The 16,342-nt window shown below is 34.9% G+C and overlaps 3 protein-coding genes across 5 annotated transcripts; 1 reads left to right on the top strand and 2 right to left on the bottom strand.

The window, feature by feature from the left end:
• Positions 1 to 424: 424 nt before the first annotated feature.
• On the bottom strand, positions 425 to 3,457 carry LOC105971030 (trihelix transcription factor GT-4). Of its 2 annotated transcripts, none has more exons than XM_012995878.2 (5): positions 2,843 to 3,457; positions 1,751 to 1,789; positions 1,221 to 1,322; positions 901 to 1,128; positions 425 to 794 (listed from the first exon to the last, which is right to left on the bottom strand). In XM_012995878.2, the coding sequence occupies exons 1-5, from the start codon at positions 3,396 to 3,398 to the stop codon at positions 586 to 588; spliced, it is 1,134 nt and encodes a 377-aa protein (XP_012851332.2). In that variant the 5' UTR covers positions 3,399 to 3,457; the 3' UTR covers positions 425 to 585. The 2 variants fall into 2 exon arrangements, with proteins under 2 accessions (XP_012851332.2, XP_012851333.2); XM_012995879.2 differs by having other exon boundaries at positions 901 to 1,125.
• A 1,778-nt stretch (positions 3,458 to 5,235) lies between these two features.
• Positions 5,236 to 7,346, top strand: LOC105971017 (Restriction endonuclease, type II-like superfamily protein). Of its 2 annotated transcripts, none has more exons than XM_088825029.1 (3): positions 5,236 to 5,434; positions 6,124 to 7,094; positions 7,315 to 7,346. In XM_088825029.1, the coding sequence occupies exon 2, from the start codon at positions 6,144 to 6,146 to the stop codon at positions 7,071 to 7,073; it is 930 nt and encodes a 309-aa protein (XP_088681155.1). In that variant the 5' UTR covers positions 5,236 to 5,434; positions 6,124 to 6,143; the 3' UTR covers positions 7,074 to 7,094; positions 7,315 to 7,346. The 2 variants fall into 2 exon arrangements, with proteins under 2 accessions (XP_088681155.1, XP_088681154.1); XM_088825028.1 differs by having other exon boundaries at positions 7,301 to 7,346.
• Positions 7,347 to 9,335: 1,989 nt separating this feature from the next.
• Positions 9,336 to 13,200, bottom strand: LOC105970971 (F-box protein SKIP14). Its single transcript, XM_012995813.2, has 2 exons — positions 11,326 to 13,200; positions 9,336 to 10,560 (listed from the first exon to the last, which is right to left on the bottom strand). Exons 1-2 carry the CDS (start codon positions 12,298 to 12,300, stop codon positions 10,006 to 10,008), a joined length of 1,530 nt encoding a protein of 509 aa, XP_012851267.1. The 5' UTR covers positions 12,301 to 13,200; the 3' UTR covers positions 9,336 to 10,005.
• Between the last annotated feature and the right edge of the window lie 3,142 nt (positions 13,201 to 16,342).

The following is a 16,342-nucleotide window of genomic DNA, read 5'->3' as shown; positions in this document are numbered from 1 at the left end:
CATGTTTGAGTAATTACAACCACCCCTCAACTATGAATCTTTTTACATGTTCATCCTCATGGTGTCAAATTCAATATAATTTTCTAGATTCCGTGAAATGTTCCTTTAGTTTGTACTTATTTTCTGCAAAACTGCAGTTTCCAATGCACCACAATCTGTCTGATATTAACAGGCCAAAAGACACATTTTATAATCATCTTGTTTCAAAACGTGGAGCTTGAATAGGTAAAACACGTACAGCCTGAAAAATATTCCACATAATCTAAAAGATTCACTAAATTTGACACCACAAAGATAAACTTGTAAGAAAATTTTAACTTACAAAAATATGAGGATTTTTCGTAATTTAACCTTTTTTTTCTATAAGTTTCGTAATTTGACCTCACCACTGGGGTTCCGGGTGGGTAATTTACCTTTAACATAATTCATAGAATTTAGAACTTGTATTTCTACAAAAGAACAAATACTCCACATTTCTTACAAAGATTCTTCACTTTTAATATATATATTAAAAAAAAAAAAAAAAGAGTTACTCTTTTGATGCTTATTCTCTCACTAAATTGCCGAGGTTTCATACTATAGATTTCATAATTGATTGACACCACGATAAATATCGCCGGGGCAAAGCTCATCCAAACAATCGACGTTACGAAAACCATCGTACTCTCTCAAACAAGTCCATCCATGCCGTGACAGAAAATCACGAAAATCATCTTCTCTATAAAACGTCTTCTCCTCCGTGTGTACCGGCAACTGCTCCGACTCCTCGTAGCAGCAAATTTTTATCGTCAAACCTGCAAATACAATAATTCTCGTTTTCAACCCACTTATTAAAAAAAAACACTAATTTATTATACGTAATAATTACATTTATATATCAATTAATTAATAAATAATTACCTTCGTCAAAATGAAGAGTGTAGTTCCCCAACGGCATATCTCTGTCGACTGTTCGTACAACGTTGTATTCATCTTCCAACCAGAACGGCCGATTTGTCCTTAATCGAAAAGCGGATTTGATTGCTTCTTTTATCGCTTCTGCATTGCCATCGATTCCTATCCTCTTTGTGTACTCCCCCATTTTTACCGCTATAACCCTTCCCCCATATGTGTTGCTTTCTTCACCTGCTAAAAATAAAAAAAGGGGAATAAAAGTCGGCGAAAAAAAAAAATTGAAAAAAAGAAAAGAAAAACGGCATTAACTTAATTGTGGGCCCCACCATTTCCGGGAGTGTCTCTCCAATTCCAAGGAGAAACTCCACTTGCGGTGATGGCAAGAGGATGATTTTCTTCGTGATCCGAATTACGTCTTTCTACATTGGCTGCATGCATCGCGACGATTTTTTTACCGAATTAAATCAATATTTCCGTCACTAAAACAAGAATTCTTTACTTCATTCGGAAAAAAATGGATGGAACACATTATACATTTAAATATTAGTATAACTGTATAATTATTTCATTCTTTCAATAATATCGATCTTCAAGACAGTTAAGGGAAGACAACGAGAGGTAAAAAAAACATAGATAAAAAAAACGAGAGGGCATATATATTTCTTACGTATTAAATCGTATAAAAAGTGAAGATTGTGATGTACAATTGATACTTCATCGAATCACATATGCAAATGCACACAAGTAAACGCAGCAAAGACGAAAAGCCCAAGCTAATCGAAAAAAAAACATCATCGAGTAATTAGGAATGTCGAAATCGTGTAAAATCCAACGACTGGTAAGAAAAAAAACGTACCTTCGACAGGTCCGAAATTAAGACTGGCATCGTCAATACCTGCAGACGCCAAATAAAACTCGTACGTTAATGCAAAAAATATGGGGAAAATACGATATGTTAATCATCTATTTCAAGTTTCGAATATATAGAATTAAACAAAAATAGGCCGAGATAATGAGCACTGATTCAATAATACGACAAGATTATGAGATACAGAGGGACTATGTTTACAACACTTACAAGATATACCGTCTGAACTCGGGGGGTGGGGGTAGGGGTGAAAGTCGGATTGATCGGATCGGAATTAGCCTTTCCGGAAAAATTCCAAAAAAATTCGGAAGTAGAAAATCAATTTCAATTCCAATTCCAAAATTTTCGGAATCTAAAAATTCATTCCAATTCCAAAAGGCCCGGAAATTTCGGAATTTCGGAAAAAATCGGAAATCACATAAGCTTTAAAATTTCAAAACTTAGCCGAAATTTTCTATGATGTTCATAATTTTACAAAAATAAGAACATCCACATCAATAAAGGTAAACCTAATAACTACTAAATTTCAGTTCAAAAAAGTAAATAAAAATAAACAGAGTATAATATCCGATAAAACTTCTAACAAAAATTCATTCTGTCAAAATACTAAAACAGAACTTATAGGTGTATTTTTCGGAAAATAAGTATTATATAATATAAATTATTTATCGGTGTATTTTTTGGGAAAAAATCGGATTTTTTTGGAATTAAATCGGATCGGAAATCGGAAATTCCGAATTTATTTTATATAATTCCAATTCCAATCCAAAAAAATTGGAAAAATTCGGAAAGTGGAATTTCGGAAGTCGGAATGAAAAAAATTGTTCCAAAATCAGAACTTTTCGGATCGGAAAGCGGCGGAAACCAAATTCCGCGATTCCACATTTGCTCATCACTAACCACAACAAAGACACACACACACACACACACACACACACACACACACACACACACACACACACACACACACACACACACAAAAGCATATAAAACCCTCTTCAATTCACATCAAAAAAATCAGCAACAACAAAAAATGCTCGAAAATCAAAATAAATTCGACGAAAAAAAAAAAGATCGAACCTTTATCAGCAAACTGCATAAAGGGATCAACTTTCGATTCACCGGAATGATTACTCCTCCCCCTCAAAATCTGATCAATGTCCTTGTAATAATTCATCTTGGAGTAGCAATTCCCATCGTTCTGCTTCGATTTCTTGTACTCCTTCAGCAAATTCCTCCACTTGTCCGTACACATTGTCGGCGATCGATCAAACCCCCTTTCCCTCATATTCAGCGATATGTTTTCCCACAAGTGCTTGTTCGATTTTGAAGTGTTGAACATCGAATCTATTTCTTTGCGGAGGGATATCAGGGCCCGAATTTCTTCTTGAACCCATGTCTCGGCCCGTTTCTTGGGGGGTGCGCCGGAGGAAGAAGGTGGCGGCGGCGGTGCTGGGTTGGATGAATTATGGGTGCCCGCCTCCGCGGCGGCGCCGCCGTCGGTGAGGAGGAGGCGGGATTGGGAGGGGGGTGGGTAGATCATCTCGTTTTGATCGGATGGTTCTTGTTTGGGGTTGTAGAAAACTATGGCGGATTCTGCTTCTTCTTCTTCTTGGGGTTTTTCAGACTTGTACATTTTTTTTTATTATTTTTTTTTTTATTTTCTGTGAGGGTTTGTGGTGATTTGCAATTTTAATGTGGAGAATGATTATATATATATATATATATATATATATATATATATATATATATATATATATATATATATATATATATATTACGAAAATGTCGAGATTAATACGGAGTTATTGCGCTCGTTAAAGTAGAATCTGGTCGATTTAATTAGTACTATCGTCTAAATGATATTTTAGATTGGTCAACGCCGTATATTAATAATTCGTTAAATTTGTAGAGTTTATAAGATCATACATGTACGATAATAATTCACATAGACGTCAGAAAATTTATAATTTAATTTGTACAATTTACGAAAAGTGTCGAAATTAATACGGAGTTATTGCGCTCGTTAAAGTAGAATTTGGTCATTTTAATTAGTAATATCGTCTAAATGATATTTTCGATTGGTCAACGTTGTATATTAATAGTTCGTTAAATTAATAGAGTTTGTAAGATCATACATTTACGATAATTCACATAGACATCAGAAAATTATAATTTAATTTGTACAATTACAAAAAGTGTCGAAATTAATACGGAGTTATTGCGCTCGTTAAAGTAGAATCTCGTCGATTTTATTAGTACTATCGTCTAAATGATTTTTTTGATTGGTCAACGTCGTATATTAATAATTTGTTAAATTAGTAGAGTTTATAAGATCATACATTTACGTTAATTCACATGGACATCAGAAAATTTATAATTTAATTTATACAAACTACAAAAAGTGTCGAAATTAATACGTAGTTATTGCGCTCGTTAAAGTAGAATCTGGTCATTTTAATTAGTAATATCGTCTAAATAATATTTTTGATTGGTCAACGATGTATATTAATAATTTAAATTAGTAGAATTTATAAGATCATACATTTGCGATAATTCACATAAACGTCAGAAAATTATAATTTAATTTGTACAAATTACGAAAAAGGTCGAGATTAATATGGAGTTATTGCGCTCGTCAAAATAAAGTCTGGTCAATTTAATTAGTAATATCGTCTAAATAATATTTTTGATTGGTCAACTATGTGTACTAATAATTTGTTAAATTTGAAAATCATTCACATAGACATCATAAAATATATAATTTAATAAATCTTTATTATGTAGGTACATTTATCACTAATTTATGAAAAAAATCTATGAAGATTGGAAATGAGATTATGGATAATTTATTACTTAAGACTTCAATAAATTAATAAAATCTTACAATTCAAATTTACTAATTTATAGACTTTTACGTGTAAAGTGGAATTTAATAAAGGGTAAATTACACCCACACCCCTGAGGTATGCTTAAATAACTTTAAGGTCCCTGTGGTATCGATAATTACACTCACCCCCTTGAAACGTAGTTATAAACTCTAATAGGATAATGCATTGAATATGTTATTACGATAGAGTTCTAACGGTCTATTGGTTTCAGGAAGTGGTGGAGACAACAAAGAGTTATGGGTGATTGAAGACATATTCGGGGAGCCATGTCACCACATAACTCCCCATAACTCTATGTTATCTTCACCACTAGCTAAAAGTAATAGTCCATTAGAACCCTATCGGAATAATGTATCCAATGCATTATCCCGTTAGAGATTCTAACTACGTTTCAGGGGGGTGAGTGTAATTATCGATACCATAGGGACCTTAGAATTATTTAAGCATACCTCAGGGGTGTGTGTGTAATTTACCCTTTAATAAATAAAAAATATATATATATATTTTTTGTTTTTTTTTTTCTGTTATGAGATAAAGTAGAATTTTCAAGCGTGTAAAACTCATTTTACTACCGTTGCGGGAAAAGAGAGAAAAATCATTACAACCAAACAGGGAGTAATCCCTTTTCTCTCTCTATCTCGCCGCCCACCACCGCCGGCCGCCGCCCCCCGCCCCGAAACCCACCGCAAAATCTCACTCACAGACAACTTCCAGTCATTTTTCCTTCACTGGGGTAGGGCCCATTCATTCATCTTTGCAAAACTGGCCGTTCATCTTCACGGTACATTTAACAAACACCTTGTGTGCACTTTATTTCTTGGGTTTAAAAATCTTATCTTTATAACTCAATCACTTCTTTTCTATGCGTATTCATTTTATTTATCTGTTTTATGGTTTTTCTGCGTTTTTTTTTTATTAAATGGGATAACTGTCAGCACCTCAGCTTTTTAAATTAAGGGAATTACTCGGATAGCATATTTTGTTCTTGTTATTTTGAAGATTTTGCCTTCCCTAAAAAAAATTAAATGAAAAAAAAAATTAGGGATGGAACCAGCTGCGTAATTTGATACTTTTTTGAATTATTTGGCCAGCAAAGAAGCTTTGATTCTTACATGGGTAGCATTTATTATCCCAATTTAGACTTGGCTATATATATCATCCCAATTTAGATTTGAATGATCGAACAGGTTACATTCTATAGCTACATTCGAATCCGAGTCTTATATGGTGCGAACCCGACCATTTTCAATAGTCGAATTGGCTTTCGTCGAATGATTTGTGGAACAAAACTTCGATGCAAATCAAATTTCTTTCGGTTCTACTACGTATTGTGTTTTTTTCTATAGTTTTAACCCTTTTTTATTCTGCGGTCGTTGCTAATAAATGTGTAGTTTCGTTTATATAGCTAGCAGATATTATCGTTCGAGTTTGCTGTACTTCTCTTGTTCATATTGTACCGTTATTTTCCAGGCCATCCCATTTCGTTCGCCATGACCAACGCCTGCGTTGTAAGATTCGGAACGGGCATCCACAAAGCAGCACTCCCACTCCCTCGGAAACGAAAATTCGGAATAGTATTCACAAGAAACTTCTCAACATTCGCCTCGCACACTTCCCACGTTTACCCCTCCTCCCCTTTCGTATTAAACTGCCACCTGGCACCATCATCGCCGTCGTCGGACGCTCCACAACGCTCCGAAGAATGGTTCGCCCTGCGCAAAGACAGGCTAACAACCAGCACATTCAGCACCGCCTTAGGAATATGGAAAGGCAACCGCCGCCACGAACTCTGGCAAGAAAAAGTCTACGCCCCCGTCCTGCAGTCAACCGAGCCCTCGAAGCAGAGCGCCATGCAGTGGGGGGTGCTCAACGAATCGATAGCCATCGATCGATACAAAACCATCACAGGCCGCGAAGTGGGTTCTCTAGGTTTCGCGGTCCACTCCGAGGAGCGGTACCACTGGATCGGAGCCTCGCCGGACGGTATACTGGGGCCCACGCCAGGTGGCGGAATTCTTGAAGTGAAGTGCCCTTACAATAAGGGGAAGCCGGAGACGATGCTGCCTTGGTCGAGTATGCCATTTTATTACATGCCTCAAGTGCAGGGGCAAATGGAAGTTATGGATAGGGATTGGGTGGATTTGTACTGCTGGACGCCGAACGGGAGCACGATATTCCGTGTTTGTCGAGATCGTGAGTATTGGGAATTGTTGCACGGGGTTTTGAGGGAGTTTTGGTGGGGGAATGTTTTACCTGCCAGAGAGGCGCTTTTGCTGGGGAACGAGGAAGAGGCGAAATCTTTTAAACCGGGGTCCACGCATAAATTAACGGGGCTTGTTATTTTTAAAAGTATTAAATTGGCCGGAGAGTCGAAGTTGCTTTGCAGGGAGATCGCTGGACATGTGGAGTTTTTCCGTTGATTTTGGGCTGGCTTTGTTTAGGTAAGGGAAACGAATTCTCAATCTCGTTTTTTCGATTAGATTGTTCTACAGTTTCGATATTTAATTGAACTCGTAAAATTTGTAATGACAAATGGTTAAAATCAAAATCGATTTATTATACGAGTTTATTCTTGCCATGTGTTCTAATTTAGAACAATAGAATGATGAATGGATGAGAGTGAAAACCTCGGTTTTTCTAAAAATAGTGGCTTGCAAATAGAAGGTGAAAAAGACGAGGAAAATGCAGAAGGGGGGAAAAAGAATAAAGGAAACGAAAAAGAAAAACGGAAGAACGAAAGAAAGAAAGAGGAGAGAAAAAATGGATATATACAACTCGAACGGGCTTTCGTGGGCGGATCAGTGGGACCCGGAGCCTCTGCCTTCGGAGACTCATAACGGTAAGAAGGATAAAGATGGTTCGGACAAGGGCAAATCGGGGAAGAAGTTACTGAACCTGAAATGGATGAAGAACATCTGCAAGAAATCTAAGAATAATAATTCTGAGAAAGTTTAGATTTTTCTTCATGAGTTGGTGAATCTCTTTTGCCTCTCCTCCAAATTTTTATTTATTTTTCATTCTATTTTTTTAATTTTTCTTATATATATATATTTTTTAATTTTTATTATTTTTATCTATCATGTTTCTATGATTTTTATCTATGATGATTTTCAATCTTGAATATGTGTTTTTTTTAAATAAAAAAAAAATTTGATTGTCTTTATTGAAATTTATGAGTGGATATAATGGATGTTAATGTTATATGTGCAATTTGTTTTCAGAAAGTCTATTTGATATACATTCGTATCGGGAATCAACAAATCGACAAATATATTTTATATTAATAAATCAAGTTTATTAGAAAAAATAAATTAAGAATTAGTAATTTATAAACATAGCATATGAAATTAATAAATAATAATAAAAGAACTTATGAGCATGGCAATATATTCGTAAATTTGTATCTGCCCCATTAGCTAACGGGTGCGAATTACCGGATGAATATGGGACGACATGTTAAAATTGTCGTTTGTAAATTTGAACCTGCACTATTAAACGATTTCCAGAGCGCTTAACAAAATTGAACGATCACTCGTCTACATTCTCGACAACGTCAACTACTAGTTAATAGTCGATATTTCGCAATTAGTTATAAATCTACTACTATTAAATAGATCAATGAAGCCTAAGTAGGGAGGAGTATTTGGTGGCTATCAAATGTTCAGATATTATAGAATATAAGAAATGCATGTACTAGTGTTAGATCGATGGGTAGTATATAATATATGAATATAGAAAATACATAATGCCCTATGTCTAAAATGGCCTGAAACTCACCTACAAATTATGATTAATAAATCTTTAGTGGTATATGATAACTGATTATTTATTTATCGACACTCAGGGGGCAAAGTCAGGATTTTATCACTAGAGGGTCCTAATATATATGAAGTAATGAAAATTTTACGACAACAAGGATTATTTGAATGGTGGTGAATTTAAGATACTATTAAAGAGCGGACTTAAAATTTCAGTGATTCGAGGGCAGTGCCCTGAAATAAAAATAAGTATATTACGGTCATCCCCTGAGAAAATGTTAGATTATGAGAAGAAAAAACACCTCATGTTTGAGTGATTACAACCAACTTTCTCAATTATGAATCTTCTTACGCGTGCACCCTCACGATATCAAATTTAATGTAATCTTCTAAATTATGTGGAATATTCTCCAGTTTATACCCGTTTTACCTCATTCGAGCTCCCCAATATAAAACAAGATGATCATGAAATGTGAAAATCTTGGCTTGTAAATATCGGATTGTGGTGCATCATAAATTGCAAAACAAATTTGATTGAAGGTGAACTTAAGTCCACCATTGCCATTGGTTCCAAATCACGATTCGTAACTTTCATCATTGTTAGTCTCATATTATTTTTCTGCGTTTTATTCAATTAAAAATACGTAATTTTACTTTTTATATAAACTAAATTGTTAAACATTATAAGAATACTATTACAAAGACAATAAATTATATGTACATATATAATAGTAAAAATAAATAAAACTTGAGGGGGTCATTGCCCCCAGCCCTACAATGGGGAGGCTTCCCCATTGTCGATACTTAGCCAACAATAAAATTCTATTATGATCACAAATTGTGATTAAAAAAGCGTACACGCAAGTACTCAACTTAATTGAACTTATTAGGTGAATACCAACATTCAACAATGAACAAATAGTCTTTAACATAAATAATAAAACAACTCTTATTCATAACAAGTTGATCTCCAAAAGGAGATTCATTCAGCACTAAGTTCTTTTATTACCAGAACAAGCAATATTCATAAAATAAAAACAACCTCACTTAACAGTCAACATACTTTATTAAGGACACATTCCCAGAATTATAGTTAAAGTGGAACGAAACTAAACACGATAAATCCAACACGAAGTCTTCTCACTTCTCGTAATATCCCCACAGCAATCATTAAATAGCGCGTACGTGTGGTATACTTTCAATCTTCAGATTTACGATATAAACAAACGACCGATGGAGATGATCAGATTTCAAAAAGCACCATCAGCCGAAGGAAATATACGCATGGCTCGAATAAATCAAGGTTGAAAAAGCTAACGATTTCCAACTTCTCCATGCAATTCTCCAAGTCGACAAAATCCAATACCTTGTCCTACGCTCTTTTTTTCATGAATTTTCTTTTTTACGCATTTTTACCTTTTTTTTGGGTCTATTTTCGCTTCTCGTCACTACAAACACCAGAAATCAGAAAGCCCCACCAAACAATCACTTTCTACGAACTAGGAGCATCAAACAGTGGAGACCGAAGCCCAAAACAGCTTTCCCAAATACATTCTTGATTCGAGATTTTAAACGCGGGTCCTACGTAAGTCTGTCACCCATGAAGACTGCTGACGTGGCAACTCGGCTCGACGAGAGCTGAGCAGGATTCAAACTTCTCATCCTTCTTGTCACTGTACTTCACCAGCTGCTTAAAACAATCCGAACACAACAACTCAAGCGAGAACGTTTCTTCGAATTCGGTGTCGTTAACGCACCTGCCACACTGGGCGCACCTTGCGATGCACAGGGTACAACCCCTGCACGCTTGAGGTGACTTGTCTTTCACTCTACAACCTTCGGCCGGACAATCGTAAACCAACCTGAATTTCTCGCACTTCGGGCACATTTCAATATCTATTGCACGATCATCGTCGTACGAAATGTAACAGCTACCCCGCTGGTATAAATGCGGCTTGCGGTAGCTTCCGATGTTGTCGTTAGCACCCAATAATAACTTCAACTCGTCCACGTGCTCGTGAGTAACGCCATAGATTCCACCAATTCTAACGAGCTTTATACCTCCGACATCTTTGTTGCAGTTATTATATGCCTTGATGTTGTTCAGTATGCATTCAATACTGATCCTCGTACACCCGGGAACACACAGCTGCATACAAGTGACGCATGAGAGTAAGAAAACTAGAGCTATTGATTAAAGAAACAAGCATGTGTAACGTGTTTACTGCCCATGATTGTTGGCAACTCCAAATACCAGTCTGAAACCAAATTTAATCACTAACGGCAAAAATATCCAATTCAATCACTTGTATTGTCAAAGGCTGTAGCACATTAAAACCATAAAACATAAAAAAAAAAAAAAAAAAAAAAAAAAAAAAAAAAAAAATCCGAAGTAAACGAGAATGGTGCACCACCAAAAAAAGAACGGAAAAAAGATGATTGCTGATTACAGCTGCTACATTAGGATTATTATTCAATTGCACTAAAGTCTTGAAATGTTATACTTTACAAGGATAATCATCGATGTATAATCCCTGCCAAAAATTTGATTAACTGCACCAAACAGAGTTGACATTCGGATTTTCAAATCGCATTTTCAGTTATAGGACTCCTCACATAAACATAGAGTGGTCGGACATGCGTGCGTGTTGTAAGGCAATTTCTAGACGATTTAAAAAAGTTTTTTTTTACACAGCATACATATCCTCCAATAAGCACATTCTCTCATTAAAAACAAGCAGTGGACTCAGTATGAATAAATGATAATGATTATGGGTGTTTCTAATTGTTATGGTATGCTCCAGCAATTTTTATTAATTAAATCCCACATATTGAAAGAGATGCTAAAATTTAAAATGTAATATTTGAAGATGTAAACCAATAGCAGTAGCATAATATGTAAAGAACCACTGACCTTAGTTAAACGTGGATTTGTTGCAAGTATGTGCCTCAAACTATCTTCAGTTACTTTAGGGCACTCCACTAAGCTCAAACATTGCAAACTACCTTGAGCTCTGCTAACCAATTGCAGAAGAATATCATCCGTCATCTTTTCATTAAGAGGTTGATCAATGTGGATCGTCATCCAGAACAAAGGATCACCTCGGACAGTGGAAAGTAAAGACCTACAAACCCTTTCGACGGACAAAAGATCCTTCACTCCCAAATAGCTGAGAGCAAAAGCTAAAGCTTCATGAGGCGCCCCGTCGAATTCGGCAGCACCCTCCACCTCTTCTCTGGATTGCAGCTCGGCCGAGCTGCATGCAACACTCACATTCGATAAGCCCGCGATATCCCCCAATCCAGCTGTCGTAATGGGCTCATTCAATTTCTCATCAAAGTGAAGACTTTGAGGTAAATAATTGCTACCCACAGTCGGTTTCTCACGAATGTGAAGATAGCTTGGAAAGGACCGTGCACCCATACTTTCAGGAAATGGCTCCAAATTTAAAGAACTGTTCCAAAATAAGTTCCATCTAGCGAATAAACCATAACCTTCCGCGTCGGGCCAACTACTGTCACTCATCATATACCCTTCAACCTCCAAATCCTCGAGCCATCCCGTGATGGCAGTGAAAGTAGTCTTTAGATCCATACCCATGTTAAATGGATCGGTGGGCAAAAGGTTCCGTATATCCTCTGATTCAGACGAGTCTGAAGAGGACAACTCCGACGAGCTACAAAGATCAACTATATCAATATCGCACTCGAAATTTCGCTCATCGGCTTCTCCCGCGCTTACATGCCACGTGTTCGAGTAACCTTCTCCATTCTTTTCAGAAGAACCCTCCACAAAATACCCATTCACAATCCTCCTCACCGGTGATACCAAGTTATCCTCGGCAATGTGCGGTGAAAACACCTGCCTGTGTGAATAGTTCAAGGCCATCTCGATATTTCTACATCAATCACTAGCTCAGTTTTTTTTTTTTTCTTTTTTCTTTCCTAGTACCCCAAATGGATAATGAACAACAATCTACAAAACTCCAAACAATAAAAATCTTTTTTTTTTTTACTTACGTTTTTTACTTTTTATGGATTTTTGAAACTGATTTTAGGGAGGTTGGGGGTGGGGATATACTAAATTTGTTTTTTTGCAAAAAGATTCAAACAAGAAAACCCTCGATTTTCAATGACACTAAAAAAAGCACCAAAAACTTCACTGAGTTTTTCTTGGAATTGACCTAAGGGTTGTAATCTTTCCACCTACAGCTATCAAATCGATCGTCAAATCGAAACTTTCAATATATACAAAAAAATGAAAGAATCCCAAAGCAACTACTATCCAGAAAATATGAATTAATTTACAAAAAAAAAGGACCTAATTACCAAACTGATATATACGTAATCAACGAATTAATCGAATAACAGAAAAACCTGATCTTTTTTTTCTTCAAAACCAAACCTAATTTTATTTTTACAACACAATTGATAGATGGGAGATATCGAGTCCTTGATTTGAGGTTCTAATAGTAAAAATGAAATTGGGATTTGGGAAAAATAGAATAAAATCAGACGATCGAAGTTTGGGAAATACAATACATGCTACAGTGAAGGGGGAATTGGAAAAGGGGGAGAGGAAATATGGGTAGAGGGAGGGGGCTGTGTGAAATTAAGATAGAGAATTGAGGCAAATTGACACGTGTGGCGAAGAGGGATTTTTTTTTTTTCTCCGGCGGTTTCGGGTGGAAAGCGGCGGCGGCGGGAGAGGAAATAGAAAAATGAAAAAAGAAAGAAAAAGGAAAGGGGAACCTTTACCCTAGGAAGAGGAAACCTCTCTCTCTCTCTTGTTTTTCGCTTTAATGTGGACAGCATTTGACGAGTGAAAATTAGGTGGTCAAACGGTAAATAATAAATATGGTAAATTACACCACACCCCTGATGTATGGTCAAATTATAAAAAAAAAAAAAACCCTCATGTTTGGGTAACTACAATCACCCCTCAACTATGAATCGCTTTACACGTCTGCCATTGTGGTGTCAAATTTAGTGGAATCTACTAGATTATGTGGAGTATTCTTCAATTTGTACATATTTTATCCCATTCGGACTCCATATTTTGAAACAAGATGATAATAAGATGTGTCTATTGGCTTCTAAATATCAAATTATGGTGCATCAGAAACTGTATTTTTGCACAAAACGAGTACAAAATAGAGAACATTCCACATAATCTAGAAGATTATGTTGAATTTGACACCATAAATATAGACATGTAAGAAGACTCATAGTTGGGGGTGATTGTAATTCCTCAAACAATAGGGTTTTTTTTTCTTAATTTAACCATACCTCAGGGGGTAACGGTTACCCTAATATATAAACTATGTTTTTTGTATAGTAAATTAGCTAATTATTATCGTATAATCCCACCTTGCACCCTTGAAATGTAGTATTTTAGCAATGTACACCCTCGAAATAAATTAATAGTATTTTGCAGACTCGAAACACAATAAATGATGCATAATACACCCCAAATAAAATTTTCATGTTAATAAAGATAATTTAATATTTTTAGTGGTAGTTTTTTAGGATGCCAAATGCCAATCATTTTTTTGTATTCATCAATTTGAAACTATAAAGTGCAAAATGAAAACATATCTAATCAACATATTTAAAATTATATTTTTTATCACAAAAAAATATTTTACGAAAAAAAAAATCTTCAGTTATTTTTTATCAAGTTATTTGAAAATTATATTTTCTTCCAAATATTTCTACCTAATATTTTCAACAGTTACAATAAAAGATTCACCAATCGAATAATTTAGTGATAAAATTTTATTTTATTTTATTTTATTTCGTAAGAAAATATAGTTTTTTAAATAACCCGGTGTGATTTTTAATTTTTCGCACGCTCGAAATTAAGTTGGAGGTTGAAGAAAATAACAATTTAATTCGTTATTTTGCACATTGAGAAAAAAAAAAAACAATAAGAAATGAAATTGACTCTATTATTCATTTTATGATGCATTATGAATGATTTGCTGTGTTTTGAGGGTGCAAGTTGCTATTTTTATTTTTGAAGGGTGCAAAGTGAGATTTAGCCAACTATTATCCTCTTTTAGTTACCGGACACGAGTAATAAGTGGAAAATACTTGACGGTAATATGACCTTGTCTAATTAACCATATGATAAATATTATTTTGCTGGTTTGTCAAAGTGATGATATTATTTCCTATAAAAAAAAAAGTGATGATATATACAGTGAAGTGTACATAGATTAAATTGGTTGAATGGGTTTGGATTTAGTAATCAAATGTAGTTTAAGATAAGTTTCTTCAGAAATAAATGATTAAATTTTAATTTATGATAATTGTATGGAAATGTGAGCTATAAGATATGAAGAAAATAAGGGAAAAATTAGGAATAGGGATATCATTTTTTTTTTCGATTAAAGGTTCTAAAGTTTAAATTTCGATTTGCGAAAAGGGTTGTTTCAACTAGGCATCTCAAACACTCTGATTGTCTTTCATCCGGTCCACCTTATTCTTCTGTTCCTGGATAGAGGCTTCGCACGAAAGAAGCTAGTGTTACGATCCCCCTTTCTAATTCAACGCACCCTATGGCATTGTTTTCGGTAATTATCATGATTGACATATGCCATCTTCAAATACGCTTCTACACCTCCGAAATTTGTGCACTTGGGATTCTGCAGATTAGCTTTATTCAGTTGTGAAAGAGCAAGTCTGCAATTACAGTTAAATATAAATTAATATAGTCGGAATTGGTGAAATTCTATCAATTTAGCGAATTATTAAATTATCGAGTTAATAATTTAACACGTTTTCACCGAGTCGGGATCTAGAGAAACTATTATTTAATCGAGGTTATTAATTTATCGAGGTTCTAATATAGTATTGGAGACATGTCATCAATGCCAAAACAAAAGGATATGGTTTATTTGTTGCTAATGAATTATAATAAATGATAAGGGTGTTTCATTTGTTATTATTTATTTTTTGTTGAATTGTTGAAGAAGTCTATTTTTAATCATTTAAGTGAAATAGAATTATGAACTCGTGTTATGATTGGTGCCTATAAACTCCTTTCTCACCTAAACATCATCAATAAATAATTAATTGGACAATATTAATCCCTTAATAAGTAAGGCAATAAAATCAATGCTAATAATATAAAATAGGTATTAAGATTTTGACACAATCCCATACCACGGTTATTTCTATGCTACACCCGGTGAAGACGACACCGGATGTTTTTATTCCCATTGATCTACACACACCAATGTGGATGTGTACGTATTTGTGAAGTACTATTTTTTAGAGACATTTTTAATCAAATAAATTATAAATGTAAAAACTAATTTTTTTAATGAGTTGCCGGACAAGGTGGGTATGGGTGAGTTTTATACGGGGCGGGGACATATTAATATAAACCCGAAGGGGTATGGGTCGGGTACAGGTGATTTTTTTTGCTAATGAGGAGTTTTCTAAAACACGCCCCATGACGACGGTCGGTTAAAACCTCGTTAGTTAGCACAACGACTCAATTTTAAACACATATTTTCATTAGATAAATTATAAAACTTGGATCGATCTCAACTGAAAAAAAAAGGACAAAATATGTAAATAAAAAAAAATCAAACTAGTACTTGAACTCAATTTGTGTTCAGTTAATTAATTCTTTGGAAGTCGATTATCAAACCAAACTCAAGCACAACTACAAAAGTTTGATAAACATTCAAATAAATTTGAACAAACGCGTACTAGATTCAACTCGATTTAGATTCACATTACTTTTGTTAAAAACTATTTTAAGTGTGAAAACTTCGAATTTAAACCCGTTCTATTTTTTTTGATCAACAAAGGAGATAAATATGCCTAGTCTATTTAAATACCCGTTCTAACCGAAACCAAAACAGAAACCCGAACCGAAATCAAAATCGAAACCCGAAAATTCAAAACTCGAAACC

This window comes from Erythranthe guttata, chromosome 11 (genome assembly GCF_056151865.1).
Source record: "Erythranthe guttata isolate IM_541 chromosome 11, IM_541, whole genome shotgun sequence".
NCBI lineage: Eukaryota > Viridiplantae > Streptophyta > Magnoliopsida > Lamiales > Phrymaceae > Erythranthe > Erythranthe guttata.
This window is presented reverse-complemented; position numbering and strand designations above follow the sequence as displayed.

Excerpts from the sequence above, each read along its gene's own strand:
- LOC105971030 (XM_012995878.2), bottom strand. The coding sequence starts at position 3,398 with ATGTACAAGTCTGAAAAACCCCAAGAAGAAGAAGAAGCAGAATCCGCC. Across the intron at positions 1,790-2,842 it reads TATGCAGTTTGCTGATAAAG|GTATTGACGATGCCAGTCTT; the intron begins GTTCGATCTTTT and ends TGGCGTCTGCAG. Across the intron at positions 1,129-1,220 it reads GAGAGACACTCCCGGAAATG|CAGGTGAAGAAAGCAACACA; the intron begins GTGGGGCCCACA and ends TTTTATTTTTAG.
- LOC105971017 (XM_088825029.1), top strand. The coding sequence starts at position 6,144 with ATGACCAACGCCTGCGTTGTAAGATTCGGAACGGGCATCCACAAAGCA.
- LOC105970971 (XM_012995813.2), bottom strand. The coding sequence starts at position 12,300 with ATGGCCTTGAACTATTCACACAGGCAGGTGTTTTCACCGCACATTGCC. Across the intron at positions 10,561-11,325 it reads CAAATCCACGTTTAACTAAG|CTGTGTGTTCCCGGGTGTAC; the intron begins GTCAGTGGTTCT and ends ACTTGTATGCAG.